The sequence below is a fragment of the Neopelma chrysocephalum genome, unplaced genomic scaffold, assembly GCF_003984885.1.
Source record: "Neopelma chrysocephalum unplaced genomic scaffold, ASM398488v2 Primary Assembly neopelma1_138, whole genome shotgun sequence".
Taxonomy (NCBI): domain Eukaryota; kingdom Metazoa; phylum Chordata; class Aves; order Passeriformes; family Pipridae; genus Neopelma; species Neopelma chrysocephalum.
Window position 1 is genome coordinate 2,163,067 of NW_020897800.1, and position 17,036 is coordinate 2,180,102.

At 48.7% G+C, this 17,036-nt stretch overlaps 1 protein-coding gene across 2 annotated transcripts in view; it reads right to left on the minus strand.

The window, feature by feature from the left end:
* Positions 1-12,535: 12,535 nt before the first annotated feature.
* The window catches only part of NECTIN1 (nectin cell adhesion molecule 1), a 95,052-nt gene continuing 90,551 nt past the window's right edge, over positions 12,536-17,036 (minus strand). The window contains exon 9 of one of the 2 annotated variants that reach the window (XM_027699291.1): positions 12,536-16,507. In XM_027699291.1, coding sequence (XP_027555092.1) covers positions 16,286-16,507 — 222 coding nt within the window. In that variant the 3' untranslated portion in view covers positions 12,536-16,285. The remainder of the gene's footprint in view (positions 16,508-17,036) is intronic. The other variant, XM_027699293.1, reaches the window with a different exon arrangement.

Genomic DNA, 17,036 nt, shown 5'->3' on the forward strand with positions numbered 1-17,036 from the left:
GGTGAGACTAATCCTTTCAGGGTGTGAAAAAGGGTAGAAAAGCCTCAGGCAACCCAAGGTCTCATCCCCACCTCCTTTTTCCTGCTGGAGAAGTTGTAGCCCTTCAGTGCAGCTCTGCAGGTCTATGGAACTTGCAAGTGAAGCCTGGGATGAGGAACAGGCTCAGGAATGGGGACAGTGGGACTGGGATAGCTGCTTGTTGGGGCTGAGGAGAGCTGGCAATAAACTGGGATTAACTGGATGTTGCAGCCTTGAATTTAGTTCTGTCCCACCCTCACGTCTTTGCCTTTTTCTTACCTTTTTCCAGGTGAAATCAGCACTGTGATTAGAAAAAGAAGAGAAGGAAATTAATTACTCATAACAAACTTTTGAGATCACGGGTTAGACGGTGCCTCCTTAAAAATCTCCAAATCCCCACGAAAACCCAGGTCCCTGCAACACACTTTACATACTAACAGAGTCCAATTCCCTGTCTGATAAAAGCAGAAGGAGAGATAAAAAAGCCTGAAGGCAAATAGGATTAATTGTGTGTCAGAGGTGCCTAATTAGAAAGAATGATGGTGTGGAAGGCAACACACAGGAGGCAGGAGCCAGCCCATGCTGCTCTTAGTGGCTTCTTCTGTACCCAGGAGCATCAGCTACGGGCACCTTAAATGCTCTTGCATCACTAAGTCCCCTTTTTCCACTCTGTCCCTTCCATCTGGGGTGTAGGAAACCCTTCTGTAGTACCTCTCACATGCCAGTGTGACCCTGGGAAGGTTTCCTCCATCCATATGCTTATTTACACCATCTACCTTTCCCCTGGAAAATCCATGTGTTAAAAAAACTCTTGTTCCTTCTTCCTTCTCTTTTTCTGTGCCTTTCCTTCCGAGCCTTTTGCCCTGCAAGGCTTTTGAGCACCTGAAATTTCTGAGCCAAGTATTTCTCCTCAACCTCTGAACCTCAGGGAAGCCCTGAGCCTCCTCTGAGGACACAGAGTTGGCTTCGTTAGACTTCCTCCACAACCAGAGGCAGAGCCTGGGTTGCCATGTTAAATAGAAATAAATGGCCAGCAGTGTTGTGCTGGAATTTTCCACAGAGAAGAGCAGCTGGAGGGGATCTGGTTGTTACACGTGATGGGAGGGTGCCAGTCTCTGCTCCTGCTCGGAGGCTCAGGGAGCGTGAGTGGGACTAATTTCATTTCACCTAAAGCATTCAGTGAATCCTTTTCACCATGTAAAATCCATTGCAGTTTTCTCATTAATCCTCCAAAGTACAGACACTTACTCCAGGCCTAATCCCACTCTGCTATTGTGTTTCTCTACTGCAGCCTTCCCTCATCAGCTTAACAAATTCCCTGGATTTCAATGGAAGATCCAAAGCTGAACATGCCAGGCATTAAACTGAGACCGTCTCCCAAGGGGTGTCACACCTTCCTCATCTGGAAGCAGCCTGGGCAGGGAAAAATCCTGAAAGAAGGCAGGAGAGGCAGAGGTCATGAGCTGTGACATTTAAAAATTGCTTCTCAGAGCCCGTGTCAGGTGAGACAAAAAAATGTATCACGTCCCAGGCAAATTAGAATTGATCGCGGCGGGCTGGGGCTGAGATTCTCTTTTTCCCTTTGTGTCTCTTCTGGGACTGATCCCAACTCCTGTGGGGAGATAGATGGAGAGTCCACGCTGGTGATAAGGAGCTGGATCTAATTAACAACTTTGTCAGAGGGCTTTGTTTCAGAGGCTCAGCTCCCGCCGCCAACACACCCCATCCATCAATTTTAAGCAGCCCTATCTATGCACAGCTCCTGAGCTCAGGGGGAGCTGAGGAGCTGTTAAACCCCCAGCACTGGCCCTCAGCCCTTCTGCTCCCTGAGACCAGCACTGACCTCAGGCATAGCTGCTCTTCTTCCAAGGACTTTGGTTTTTTCTCCCTTGCATTTCCTTGTGTTCATTTTGCTTCCCTCTCTTTTCCCCGCAAACCTCCTCCTTTCTCCTGGATGTTGATTTGGGATCAAGCTACTTCTTTCCCTCTGTGCCTCGGTTTGCTACCTCTAAAATGGGGAATGCTGACCCTTCCATTTGCTTGGAGATCCTGAAGGAAGGGGGGAAGGATGCTTATAGGAATATTTTCACCTTCAGCTGCTTGACTTTGTTCACCCATGTCATCTGAACAGCTGTTTCCTTAATTTGTACCAAGAAATTTTGTTTTTTCCTCCCATTTCAGGCTGTTGTTTCCTCCCAGTTCAGGCTGTTGTTTCCTCCCAGTTCAGGCCATGGGTCCTCTGCCCAGTGTGGCACCCCTGAGCTGTATCAGAGAAGTGTTTATTTTCCTCTTGGGTGATTCCCCAGCTGGGGTGGCTATTGCACAAAATATTTCAAGCCAGGAAAAGCTCTAAACCTCCTTGACCTTGGTGCCTGTCAAGTTCTAGGCTACAAAGAGCCTTTTCATGACTATTCACCAGAAGACCAACTAAACAAGTAGCCACATAGACCTGCAGGTTCCCAGCTCACCAACAGCCCGTTCCCAATTCACTGGGGACCTCAGGTGATCTGCACAGCTCAGTTTTCCCATTCCTCCTGGCCCTGCTTTAGCCCTGAGGATGCACCCAACACCTAAATAACATCTCATAATATCTGCCCTTGGACCCCTCATCACTAATAAAGGCTGAGGCCATTTGCTCTCTTTCCATTTATAAGGTCTGATTCCCATGTAAATGTTTCATTTGCTTCCGAAATTACTTTGATCTCTTCTGAATTTTTTATCTCTTTTTATTGTGCTCTGGGATCATAATCCTGCTTTATGTCCTGGTGTCTTTTGGAGAGGCCAAATGCCTGCGTGCATTTGTTTTTCAGCCTGGCATTTTCACTGTGCAATTGCCACATGAGCACACTTCTGAGGGAGAGATTCACAGTGGAAATTAGGCATAAAAGACTAAATGCTCCTGTTGAGCTATGAGCTGTTGTGTTGTTTTGTTAAATTTTTAAGGGTATTTGGATGGAAATGGTCCCTTTTTTGGTTCAGTTTTTACAAATCCCTTCTGAGAAACCATAGCATCCTTCTGGAATATGCAGGGAAGACTTGTCTGTTTTAATAAGAGTGAGAAGAGGAAACAAAATAAACCCAGAAACAGTGATATATCCTCTAAAATTAGCAGCATCACAGGCATCCTAGTAGAACTAACTTGGGAATGATGGTGTGACATGCAGAGAAGTGGGGGAGAGGCTTTTTATCTCCTCAGCCCTTCTCCAAGGACGATGCTGGGTGGGAAGGAGATGGTCTGGTTGGAGTCAAGCACAGCCCTGGTGTGATCTCTGGTTTGGGGCACAGCCCTGTCAACACTGGGCTGAAGTGCTGAGCTCATGCCATGGGGGGAGATGGGCATCCTTGGTGCCAGGCTTCATCAGAGAGAAGGAATATAAGGAGCAAAAGGGGTGGGAGGGAAGTGTGGGTGAAAACCAGGCTTGGAGGAGACGAGCACGGCGGGGAAGGGAGGATGTGTTTGGCATTTTGCTGGTTCCTGAGCTGTGGGAGGGCAAGGTTTTCCATCCCTACCACACTCTGGTTTGTAAAGTGAGCTCACCCAGCTTCTGAATAAAGACAGGGAGAAGACCTGTCTGTGAAGGAGCAGCCTGAAATTCCCAGCATTAACACCGTGTCTCCCGTTTCCACCTCCCGTGGTTTATTTTCTTGCTTCAAGTGAGCCACTCTGGGATTGAGGAGGGGATTTAACCTGCCCGTGCTGATGAGGTGGTGAAAGGCCAGCTGAGGTGCCCAGGCTGCCCATTCCATATGCATATGAGCTCGATGTGTGCCTTGAATTCATACCAGGAGCCTCTGATCAGCTGGCCCTGAGGCATCACTGAGGCACAAAGCACAGGACAGGCCTGGGGAAATCCTGAAAGCAAAGGCTCAGTGTGATCAAACCCGTCTGTCCCTGTTACACTTCAATCCTGTCTTCCTGCAGATCTTTCAAAAAAAAGCTCAGCCAACAAGACAAGCATGTCCTGAGACAGACAGGGCAGGGCTGTCTCTGAACAAAGAATTCGGTGCTGGTGCAACATTTAAAGAGAAATCACTTTTCCTCAGCCTTAGCTGGGGAAAGAATCCACTGGCAGAGGGGGCTCAAGGACAGGTCCCCTTTTTCCCTTCTCCCCCTTCCCTGTCACTGCAGCAAGTGAGGTGTTTTCTCTGTGTATTTTCTGAGTTGCAGAGTTATGGTTGTTATTAAGTTGGAGTATTTTTATAGACTTGTCCACTTACAATATACAAGCGTGTTTACACACCCAACCCTTTTGCTTTTATTTAGTTCTCTCCTTCCCTGCACCCCATCAAGTGACTTCTAATAAATGACCGAATAAATGCATTCAGATAGTGCTGTAATGGAGAAAAATTCAGTATCTAATGAAGAGGTTGTTCATACCCCGGGACTGTAAAGATGAATGATGGTGACTACAGTTTGAAAACTCCTTTTAGTTTAAAATATTGCTCCCTCATAAGGAAAAAAGAAAGCACAAAGGAAAAAAAAAAACCACAACAACAATCATGTATAGTTTTTACCAGTCAGGAGCTGCTTGCACACAGAACAGAACTGTCGCAGCCAAAATTGCTTCATATATCATAGACCAACACCAGGCAGATAATGGCAAAGCCAGTCCTGATCAGGGGCTGATTATTGTCCCGTGCTCCCAGCACTGGTGTGCAGACAACTGACTGCAGCCTGGTTTTCTTGAACTGAGCTGATCTCCTGAGGTTGAAATTAAGAACCTGATGGGGGAGATGAGGTGTCAACCCGAAGGAAAATCCCTAAAAGCAGCAATCCTTCCTCTCTCACGCTTACATTTTCTGTTTGAAATAGGATTGTCTTCTTTCCACCACGAATCTGTGTGTGCTCAAAGGGAAAAATAGGCTTTTGTCTTCCTGGCCTGTTAGTGACAGATATCAAATTATCTCAAAATCATCTTGCACCTGATGGGTATCTGTGGTCAGATGAGTTCCCAGATTGCAATCCCTGGCAGAAATAGGAAGCAGAGTGGAGGGAATTATGATGAGATTGTGTAGTTTAGTATCAATCTGCTCTCCCCCAGCTTATCCAACGTGACCCTGGAGCAGCCACCTTCTCCCAGGCAGTGTGTGTGTTTGCTTTGCCCAAGAGCTGACCCCAGAGAACAAAAGGCAGGCTGCTGTGGGTGATTTAGGAGAGATGGACATGCCAGGGGGTGCATTTGCAGGTGAGGAACAAGGCTTGTTGGTGCTGTGTCCACTGGTTTGGAATGTGTAAGGAGTGCTCGTCCTGCACAGTGTCACAGCCTCATTGGTCCTTCAGAGGGGACAGAAACCTCCTTGGACACCAGACCATTTGCTCTGTTACACCCCTCAGCTCATCAGCTCCCTTTCCCTGGGCTCCACACTGTTCTCTGTGCTCTGTTTTGCTCTGCCTGTACAAACACATCTTTCCAGACTCACAAGACACCGCGATCAAACTCTGCGGCGCTGGGATGGGGGAGAGGGAAAAGCAGGGGCTGTTCCCTGCCACTGCAATGTGATCCCAGGGGATCATCAATCAGCCTGTTTGGCTCTTCCCTTCTCCCAGTATTTTTGTCGTTAGGCCATTATGAGTTTCAGATCAGGGACAGTCCCACTGGTTCAGCACCAGCCAGGCAGTGCCTGCAGGGACAGTGACATGAGCAGAGATCAATGCAGCAACTGAATCCTGTCCACTCCAACAGAGCTCTGGGAATGTGCCAATCTACTCAGTACCAAATCCATGGATTTGGTGCTGACATGATGCTTATCTGCAATGTTGTGCCCTAAGACCACCTGTTTCATTTATTTTAGCATAACATAGGTGCAGTGTCAGAAAGGAGAGGGAGTTGGGTGATCCCCAGGCTTGATCACACTTGGCAATTCCCCTGTGCCTGTTATTAACCTTTCACTGCTGGAGAACAAGCTCCAAGCTGAGAAAGGCATCCAGTGGTCAAAGGATCGTGGTGGGGACACAAAGTAGAAAGCAAATAACACAACAAGAAAAGTCAAGCACAGATGAATCTCCTGCTGCTGAGACAACAAGTCAAATTTGCACCTTTCGTGCCTAAACCAGCACATTAAAATTAATTGAATGAGCCCCAACTTCCGTGAGAAGGATGTTCTGTGGCTGTTCATCTGAATCCTTGCTTCCCTCAAAGATGTTTTTGTGTCATTAATCCAAAATTATGCTACATATACTCCTTCTTGTAAAGCACAGTGAGAGACAGACCTGGGATCTGCCACAGTTTGTTATTGAGTTTGTAATATGCAATTGTGGGAATGATTATAATATCAGCAACTGGATTTCATCTGTCCCTGCACATTCAACCAGGCAAGCTGGAATGAACAGTGACAGGAAAATGTTCTTGTTTGCACACAAATCCTTTAATAACTAGCAATTTCAGAAAGAGAAAAGTAGGAGAAAAAGAAGTTGAAGGACAAAGAACTCACATATTAAATTCTACAGTGAAGTTAAGTCTTAAAAACCGTATCATTAAGGCTTTCAGCCTGGAAGAGTGGTAAAAGCAGCCAAAAGGGTTAATTCTCCCCCTAAATCTCTCATTCAGAGACCACTATTTGCATTCCTTTTAAGGCAGGCAGGAAATTACATTAATTTCTCTAATGTGTGCAGTGCCATAAGTTCTTTTTTTAATTACGATGATCAAAATATTGCTTAAAATTAAAGGCAGCTGCATTTGTTTCTGACGGATATCATAATTGCAATTGTAAATTGGGAAATGTAACGTTTCCTGGTGCTGCTGTGAGTAATGGTTCTGAGATCATTACAGATAGGTAGATATAAATAAACCAGGAGATCTGTGAAAATAGAGCAAAAGCAAGCTAAAAGGGTAATTAGCCGAGCGAATGGGAACAGAGGGATCCGGGGCTCAAAAAAAGAAATAATCTCAGAATTCTGAGGAGCTCTGTGACTGTATTGGTAGCACGTTGGAAAAAAAATAAAATTGCTTTTCAAAAAGGGAGAAGGAAAAAAAACCCAACAAAACAACAAAGGAAAAGAATTAATTTGAACTCTGGATTTACCACGAAGGGGGTTTTTTTGCTGTCTTTATACCCTGTAGAGGAATAAATTCCTCCCCGTGAGGTCCCCCAATGCAAATGTCAGAGAGTTCCTTTGGGTTTGTCCTGCCCTGGGCCTTGACTCACATGTTGTGGTGATCCCTGCTTTTCCCTGGGGAGCAGCAGGTGGAAAAGTGGCTGGTCCTGGGGCTCTGTCATTGCTGGTGATGAGAAGACAAGCCATGTTTTAAAACAGCCTCTTTTCACCCCCTGAAGAGGGAATGTGAAGCCAGATTCGGGCTCCTTGCCCCAGGGCTGCCCTAATCCAGGATCCTGCTGCCCTAATCCAGGATCCTGCTGCCCTCTGGGAGAGGGATGGAGTGGCTTCACATCCTGTTTCTATTCTGTTTCTGAGCTGGAAACACTCAGAAAAGCCCTGGAACACCCAGCAAGGTGCAGCTGAGCTGTTCTTGTGTGACTGGTTGCCCTCCCAGGGCACAACGAGCCAGTTTGGAACGGGTGTAAAAACCAGAGGAACGCACCAGATATCGGTTTATGTTTTCCAAGGAAAAGAAAAATGGAGGTTTTTCTGGTTCTGAGGCCCTGACAACTGGAAAATGGCCAACTCAGCAGCGACATTTATCAGTAGGCCCTGAGATATAACAGGCAATCACACTCCAGCTGGTTTCCCATCAATAAGCAGGGATGGAATATTAGTAACAATTCCGTGGGATTTCGGAGGCAAACACCGAAAAAAAGAGCAGTTGTAAAATTGGAGAGCTCGGCCCGGATTCCCTGCTCTGCTGAATTCCCTGGTCCAACAGCTCCAGGTGGTGCTGCTGTCGCTGCATCACCAGAGCCATGCTGGGGATAACTCATGGAGGAGACAAACAGATGGAAATGGGAAAGCAGTGACCAGCTGTGCAAACCCCTGGAACGTCCCCAGATGGGAAGGAGCTGTTGCTGGACCAGCTGACCACAGGGGCTGGAATTGTTCCTGGCACAGGCAGGAGGAGCAGGACACAGAGATCTAGCACTGGTTGGAAGATACACCCTTGGAGATAAAATTAGGGAACTGCAAAATAAAGTGGAGCTCTGATGCTCTGGGACAGCCCAAACTTGGCTCCCAGGGTTGTGCCCACAAAATTTGCAAGCACAAGTAGAGCTGAAATCACTGAGCATCTGCTGAGGAAATGCATGTTCTCACATGTGTGAGAGGACACTTTGACCTTAATTGGAGCAAAACCAAGCACCAAAATTTGACTAGCCAGGCAAAATTCTGAGAAAAGCTGGTCCATCCCATAAAGCTGATTACCAAGGAACGCTTTCCCTTTGCCAGCAGACTTCTTAGGCTTCATTAGAGAGATGGGGATCATTATTTCCCTTCTCCAGCTCATAGAATCACCCGCTGAAAGGATCCTTTGGCAGCCAGAAACCAACTTTACAAGGACAGTGACCGATGGAGGAGCCTTTGTGGGTTCTATAAACAGTATTGATTTTCACATTCGCAACGAAATGAATTAGCTGCCAATTGTGTCTGAGCTGTGCTGCTGTCCCTTGAGCACTCTGTGAACAGGAGTAGATCTGCAAAACACTGGGTGCCCTCAAGGGAAGAACAGGCTGAGGAGGGAGGGAGGGAGGGAGGGAAGGAGTACAGATGTGGGATTGAAAAGGTTGTCTCCAGTTTAGTCCTCTGCTATTGTCAGCAAGTGCCTTAGGAAAGGCCATTTCTCAACTAATCAGGCTGCTCTATAAAACCTCAAGGAAATAGATTTAAACTCCATGGTCAGCATGGTGCTGACATACCTAGTTGCAGACTAATCTGAGAATTCCTAGCTAAAGGGGACCAGGAGAGAGAGAGAGAAAATGGTGGATACTGAGGGAATAATGTGAAACTGGGCTCCCCTCTGCTCCACAGGACTTCCCACTCGCACAAACCCGGCTGCACGTTCATCCTCACGCCTGACAACTGACAAAACAGACATGTGGGCATCGAGGACTATCATCTCTGTGCCAGTCACAGTGAGCTTTCCCTTCCAGAGCTTCAAATCTGCTGTTCCAGACAGTCCCCCACGTCTGGGAGATGGAGGGACGTGAATGACAGGAGTGACCCGAGAGCCACGACAAATGACACGGCCCCGTGTCACAGAGCTCTGTCTGCTGCTCTAATTCATCATCACCACGATGGAGAAGAGCTCAGACACTGCAGCTGGGGCTGGTTTAATCTTCTGCAGGGCTGTAATGACTCTGAACCCCGTGTCTAACATCCCTCAGCGTGACTACTTAATTACAGTAATTAGGGAGTGTGGCAGGAACCTGTGCAGTGTGAAGGAGGCACCGCTCTCAGGAAACGGATTCTCTGTCCCTTGGGTCCATTAGGAAGTGATCCTGCCCATCCCTTCCATCTCCTGTGGCAGCCTGTGCTCAGGTCTGGTTGCTCAGGAGCTCTGTCTGCTCCAAGCTGGGCTGGACCCCCTGTCCTGGGCAGGAGGTGTGCTGCTTCTCATGGTTCTTCCTTCCATCCCATTTCCAGAACTGATTTTATGCTCCAGCATCAGTGAAAGATCACTCCTGGCTACTCTTTAGAAGAAGACAAGGATGGTTTTGGTCAGTTAGAGGTGTCTCTGGGAGAGAAGGTGACAGCAAGGGCTCCTCTCTCACCATCACCTCCCATGAGAGTGGAAGTGAACATCAGCTTTCCCACCGGGTCACAGGGAGCTGGAGAATCTCTCCACCCCGGGAAAAGGTGTGTGGAATACTGATGGAGAGGAGAGAGCACAGGCACAGCACTGCTGTCATCCCACATGAATGGCCAGGATGGGGTGCATGCATGCACCAGGGAGTGGTGGCAGCTCACCCTCGAAGCAGGTGTGATGTCTTTCTGGAGCAGCACCTCACTCCTGACCCCGCCCAGCCCCCTGCCCACGTTTCCCAAGCTCAGACAGAGTAAATCCTCTCTGCCCTGTGCCCTGAGTGACTTCCACAGACTCACAGCAGCTGGATCACAGCACAGCCCTTTCCCCACCCCACCACACGTGCCCCGCTCAGCCCCGACCTGCCCTGGCACTCAGCCTGCCTGGAGCGTTCCCCTGGCTGCTCATCACACCTGAGCTTCCCTGAGCTGCAGCAAAACACATTTCACACCAGGAGGGGTGACCTTTCCAGCTTCCCTGTGGTTCAGAGACACTTTCCCTGCCTGCTGTGACATCCCTGTCCGAGCACACCCCACGTTGGTCGCGCTTTGGGAGGTGACCAAGGGACAGGGATTAAACCTGCCCCCAGCCAGGGCAGAAATAATCCTGGCCCCACACCACTGCACCGAGGAAGAACCCAGGCTCTGAGTTAATGAACCATAAATTCCAGCTTAATGAGTTTTAGACTGAGGAGAATAATTAATGTAATTAGTACTGATACGAAAATGATGGTACTCGAGCCCGGATTAGGAGGAGGGGGGAGGCTGAGGGTGGGAGGAAGCTTGGAGAAAGTTCACTCCGTCTATGGTGCTGCTCACCCAGAGGAACAGGGCTGGATGCATTCTTGGCAGGCTTTAAAACCTCACCTCCCATCTGCCATAAAGGGGAAGAAAATAGAGCATGACAATAAGAGCAAAAAAAACCCCAAAGAGATCAGCCTGCCCTGTTTGCAGCAGGGACGTGGAGCCTTCAGTGCAGCTCTTTTTCCTGGGCTGGCCTTTAATTCACAGCTCCCCCACTCCACTCCCTGCTCATGGTGTATCCTCTGCCCTCCACAGTGCCTGGTTTTTTGTTCTACATGAAAATATCTTTATGAAGGTGATTAACTCCAGGATGAAACAACAGCTCTTCACCTTACACTGCATAAGCATATATTTACTTCTACTATATAACTGTTTTGATATGTTTTATGTATTTAATGCAGTGCAGGAGGCACTAATACCTGTATTTTAGTTTTATTCATGTAAATTGATGCATAAATTTCTATATTACCATAAAGTGACCCAGTAAGGGGTACTCTGAGTGTGGCACTGATCAGACATTCAGCAGTGGAGAAAGAGACCTCAAAACTCATCCTAAGTGCTGACCCTGATAGCAGGGGGGGAAATAAAAAAGAGCAGGAATTGAGGTGTTTCACAGCACCTCTGTTTGATTTGGCTTCTTTTCCCCCTTACCTGTGCAAGGTTTTGCTCACACCAGCCTGGGTGTTTGTGTGACTTTTCAACACAGATGAGCCAAGCTCTAGCTGGGCTTTGGTGGGAGTCTCCTGTTTTATAACCTGCCATGCAGGAGGTAAATCCAGATTCTTTCCCTCTTTTTGGAAAGCGAACACAGTCCTGGGGGGAGATGCCAGGTTCCAGAAATACAGGATAAACCAGTCTTTGTGCAGAGTGAGGGTGGCATTGCCAGCAGTCTGCTCCCACCATCCTGCATTCTACCCCGGGCCAGGCTGTCCCTGAGGATAAGCTGTGTCTCTCCTTGATATTTCTGAGAAACAACCCAGGGAAATGCTGGAGTTCTCAGCAAAATTGTGCCATGGTCTTGTCAGCTTATCTCAAGCAATCCAATAAATCCTACCCAGTAATGCCCAGCTTTGGCTGCTGCTGGTGCTGTATCCAACCCTCTGGCTGCAAGGCAGAGACCCTTTTACCCTCCCTCCCTCCTTTAACCCCCACCCCAGCCCTCTGCAATCTGCTAACCCAGATCTGTGGCTAAATTGTCCCAAAAAGGCCTTTATCCAGAGGCAGAGGCTCTATCCTTGTGCAGTGGAGCTTTGTTATTAAAAAATATCCTGGGGATTTTTTCATTCTCAGAGTTAGTGGCTTGTGCTAAAAATTCTCTAATGGTGTATTGATCAAATGTGTCTGACAGGGAACCTCCTGAGTAAGCAGGAGCTCTGTGTTCAGCTGGGTTGGGCTGATGCCCCACGAGTGCAGGTTCAATGCCTCCCTTCCTGTGGGATCAGGACTGCTTTCCTGACGAGGGAAATCAGGCCACTGGCACAAGAAGTGGGCTAGAGAGGAGGGAACCCAGGGGTGACCTCACTGCACCTTCCCTGAACAGCTGCTGGCCCCGAGGACTGGCTGGTTGTGACTGATTCTATCCCACCCACATGCACAAGGAAGCTGGGAGGAGGCTTCCCAAACAGTCAACAAAAGGAATTGAGTGAAAGAGGCGTTTTTTGGGCCACCACAGAGGTTGTGTTGCTGCGAGGGCAGAGCTAGATTGGGAATGTGCAGCAGATAGTGCCCTGCAGATCACCTGGATATGGCTCCTCTGCTTACCTGCAAGTCCCATTTCCCCACTGGCAAAGGAAAGGTGTGTTATCCCAGCCCTGGGAAGCCTTTGGAACGGGCAGGACTCACCCAGTATCTCCTGGGCCCTGTGTGCACATTTTGGGGTGGGAAGTGCAAGGGAGGAGGGAGGTGGTGAACGACTCCAGCCAGCACCGGGAGAAAGGCAGAGATCAAACACCCCACCCAGGTTTCACAGGTATGACAGAAACCCTTGTAACTCTTCAGTTCACTTTTATTTAAGTTCTGTGATTAGTCTTTTCCATCTGCAAGAGCTCTTGTGTCAGTGCCACCAACATATGGAACAGAAATTATGACATTTCACCCTGGTAACAGGAAGAAGGGCTCTTTTCAAGCTAAATGGTTCTGTGTCCTATAACACCAGTTCCTCCCATATTCTGCCAGCCCACTGGGTCACACTCCACCAGTTTCCTGTTCAACTTGTTCAGCAGTCTACACCCAACACCAGGATGGCTCAGTTCCTGGAGCAGGGATCTTTTAGAGTCAATTGGCACCATGTCAGGAGGAGAACACCCCTCCTCAGTGTTGCTGCAGCAGGATTTCAGCACCTCCGAGGTCCCCACGGGCTTGGGCAGCCTTTTCATGGGGCAAAGGGAGTGTCAAGCCCATGGCAGCAGGTGCAGGGGAGTTTGGAAGAAGCCACCAGGCAAACACCGTGCAGCAGCAGGGAAAGGGAGGGAGGAGTAAGAGCCCCGAATCAGAACCATTTCCAAACACAGATTTGTAAAACCAAAGCAGTGGACTTGGACCTCATTAGCTCTTCCTTCAAGGTTTTCCTTCAGGGTTTTCCCACTTTTCCCAGGGTGGTGTGTGGCAAATCTCTCTTGCCTTTTTTTTTTTGAGACCAACTCAGAGAGGCAAAGAGAACCAAGACATTCCTCTACTGATTAAATGTGCTGGCATAAGTCAAACTAGTGCTTTGAATTGAGGCTCCTCTTGCCTTTTACTTTTCTAAGGGGGATTGAAATCCTTTTGCTTTGCTGAAAGCACAGTAAACCCTTTTGTGGCAGACTTCTGTGGGCAGCTCACATTCAAAGCTGCACGAGGCAAACCAGAGTTTCTCTGTAATGCTGCAGTTTGTCTCTCTGCCTTCCCCTTCCTCATCAAAGCATCGTCCCCCCAGCCATGGGCAGCAGAGAAAACCACCTGCAACATGTTCTCTGCCTCCTCTGGCAAACAATCATTTTGTCTGGCTTGTTTCCTTATGTGTCTGAAGACCTGAACATCTTCCACCTCTTGTTTAAGTTCTTAGAGATCTGTCTGAAACTGCATCAGGAGCTGAAGGCTCCAAATCAAACCTACCTCTGCTATTCCAGGCATGCAAGTAGGGAAGTGTGTGATGGATTTTTGCTTGCTTTCATTCCGTGGTCAGCGGTGCTGGGTTGGTTCCAGGACATCAGAGACCCTTGGGTTTTCCAGCACCTCATCACCTTTCCAAACAGAGGGACCAAAGGCAGGTTTGGCAGAGTTGGACACAGTTCCCTGCTGGGGTGGAAGTGTTGGCTGCGTCTTCAGTTCAGAGCACACCCAGTTTCCAGCTCTGTGGCAACCAGAAAGTCTCCCAAGGTGTGTTGAGAAGGAAACAAGAGAGATAAACACATTATCTGAATCAAGACACGTAGCACTTGAGTCCATTGGTGACCAGCTGAATTCTCTGGAGGCTGGGGGAGGAACTGTGAATCCAAATGACTCCAAGAAGGTTTCCATCAGTCAAGACCAAAACGATGGCATTGTGTAAAGTTGTGTTGAATGCTCTAAGGCTGTGCCTGCATAGTCCCCTGATCCTTTGGGAATGAGAGTGCTCCATGCACCAGCACACAGGGAAGCTGCTGCTGCCCATTTCAGCTTGGCCAAAAAATGTTCATCCAGCCAAGCCCAACCAGGTCACTCAGCTGTCATCCAGTGGGACACCACCTCCCAGCAGGAATCTGCCTCCCCAGGAGCAGCAATTCCCACCACAGAGAGGAAATCTTGTCCTTGTGACCAGCTCCCAGCCCCTCTCAAGCACAAAGTGTCAGCGTGCACAGGGAAGCAGGGAAGGGTGGGCACAGTCTGTGCTCCAGGGGTGTGTTTGGTGCCATGCAAGGGCCTGGGGGATCCATGCACATGGTGCCATCCTCACACAGGGCTGTGTGAAGTAGAAACTTCTCTCTTATGTACAGATCTGTTCATTATCCTGCAGGGGATCCACGAGGTAGTGTGACATTCACAGATGTGCTTCTCTGGGGAGGAGGAGGAGGAGGAGGAGGAGGAGGAGGAGGAGGAGGAGGGACAAGCAGGGCGAGGCTGGAGGCTGCTCCAGGTGGGAACACAGCAAGTGCAGGTAACAACTCCAGCTGCTCACGTTCAGATACACAAAAATCAACGGGGCCTCAGTCCGGGAGACACAGAGGGAGCTGTGCTGGAGCAGCCAAGGGGTTCCCACCTCCTCTGGCAGGGAGGCTTCACCTGGCTAGGAGCTCCTTTCTCACATGTACAGAACAGAACTGACACGTTGTCTGGGGCCTGGGCAGTGGGATGATGGGGTGATCCCCATCCCTGCCTCCCACTCAGCTCGAGCTCCCTGGAGGTTTCCAGAGGAACAGCAAGTGTGCAGTGTCTGCAGAATCCCAAATACCCACCCTGAGCCAAAGGGAAGGAAAAGCCCATTTGCCACATATCCCCTTGTTCAGACCTGCCCCATGCCAAACCTGGGTGAAACAGGTGAAAGTAATCCCTGAAACCAAGCTCTTACACAGGATCTTCATTCCTTTTCCTCCTCCTTCCTCTGCTTTGCTTTTATATACATTTAAGTGTATATCGATATTTATTTTTTTCCTCTAATACAAGTGAACACAAATGTGATGCGGAGATAAATTCCCTTCTCTAAAAACACTTTGTGGTCACAGGAATGTACAGGTTTGGATTTACACACCCACACACATTCCAATATCAAAAAAAAAAAAAAGTGTAGTCCCAAAACTAAGATGCTTTTAAAAAAGTTAAAAGGCCAGATTCCTCTATTGGCTTTTATCCTTCATTAAGAGCAAGGAGATTACCTGAAAACATGATTTATTCTTCATATTCTGCCTGAGTTAATTTTAAAATTCCAATCAACAGATGCAAGGAAGAGAGAGGGGAAAAGCTAGTGGGGGGCCACGTTAGGCTTTGAAAAGAAAATTAGAGAGAATGTTTTCCTTTATAATTATTTTCCCCTTCTAGTTTCAGGTTATAAGACAGTTATTTAAAGGATGCTTCCTCCAAATGGGTTGACTTCAAAATACATCCCCATGTCACATGGATTTAAAGGAGTCAATACAAGAGATTGGGAATGGGAGCAGGAAGGGAAAAGGATATAAACAAAACCCCCCAAGTCACGCACTGATCTCTATTTTTGGGTTGGTTTTGAGCATCTTTCATTACAAGCATCTTATGATTTGGTTCAGCCATCTCGGCTGTTTAGCTCTTCACAAACAGGGATTTCCTACCCCCACTGCCAAGGGGGAAATTTCTCCAAAGGGGGGAGGTGGGGGGGTGGAAAAAAAACCTCCCAAAGCTACAGCCTGAGATCCGAGCCCTGGCTGTGCTGGAAAACCTCACACGAGCTGGAACAGGGGCCGTGAAGGATCCACACCCGGCGGTGCAAACAGCGCAGGGAACGACACGAGGGAGCCTACAGGGGATGTTTAACTGGGTTGGGCACATCCCACCCACCACAGGGGCAGCTGCCACCCACGGGCACATGCACACACGGAGCCAGCTGGGCACAGGAGGGCCGGGAGGAGGAAGGAGAGAGCGATGCAGGAACGTGGGCAAGGGCAGAGCGTTCCCTTGGGCACGAGGAAAGCCAGGCAGGTGCTCAGCCTACCTGTTGCCTAACCCAGGTTTAAAAATCAACCCATAAAATTTAGCTAATGGCAAAAAGGGTGTGTGGGGGAGCAGGATCTAAAAGGCCTTGGTCGCCGAGTGAAAGAACGTGGTGGAGCTTCTTCGTTTTGCACTTCAGACATACTGTTCCTTAGGGCAGATGTAAGGAGCCCGGGAGCCCGGGGGTGGGCAGCAGAAGGAGATGTCAGAGTGGTGAGGGTAAAGATCCTGTGGGAGGTCTGACAGGGGGGTGTAGACACGAGGGATCTTCTCCAGGTACCGATGATCTTGGTGGGAGTAGCAGCGGCTCAGGTAATCACCCGCATCCGATACCTCTGGGTGACACTTTCCAAAGTTCTGCGGGCAGAGACAAGAGAGTCAAGGGGTGAAAAACTCCGGGCCACAAAACCTTCACCACTCCTCAGCTCCCTGCTGAGACACACACGTGGAAAGAGCAGGAGGGAAAATTAAACAGTTCTGCTCGCTGCTCCAGGGAAATAGAAACCCGGGTGATAAATCCTCACGGTGCAAAATTTGCAGTCTCACTCCCCAAAATATCCGTGGTTTTGTTGGTGTGTGTGTGTATGGATTGTGCAGGGTTTGTCCCTTGTCTGTAAATACTCTGCTCTCTGGACAAAATAAGCAGCTGGGCGAGGAAAGACAGTTTATTTTCACTCTTCCACACCTGAGTTTTGGAAAAGCAGTGCTTGGAGGCGTCATTAATCTAACCAGGGCTCGTGTTCTTTCATTGAAAGGGCACATGTGTCTGAGCAGGGGCTTTGGATGCAAAGTGGGTTACTGTGCCTGGTGTTTCCGTGGCAGACAGGAGGGCATGTGCAGAGCTTTACCTGTGTGAGCAGCTCCCCTGGCAGCCTGGGGGGCCAGA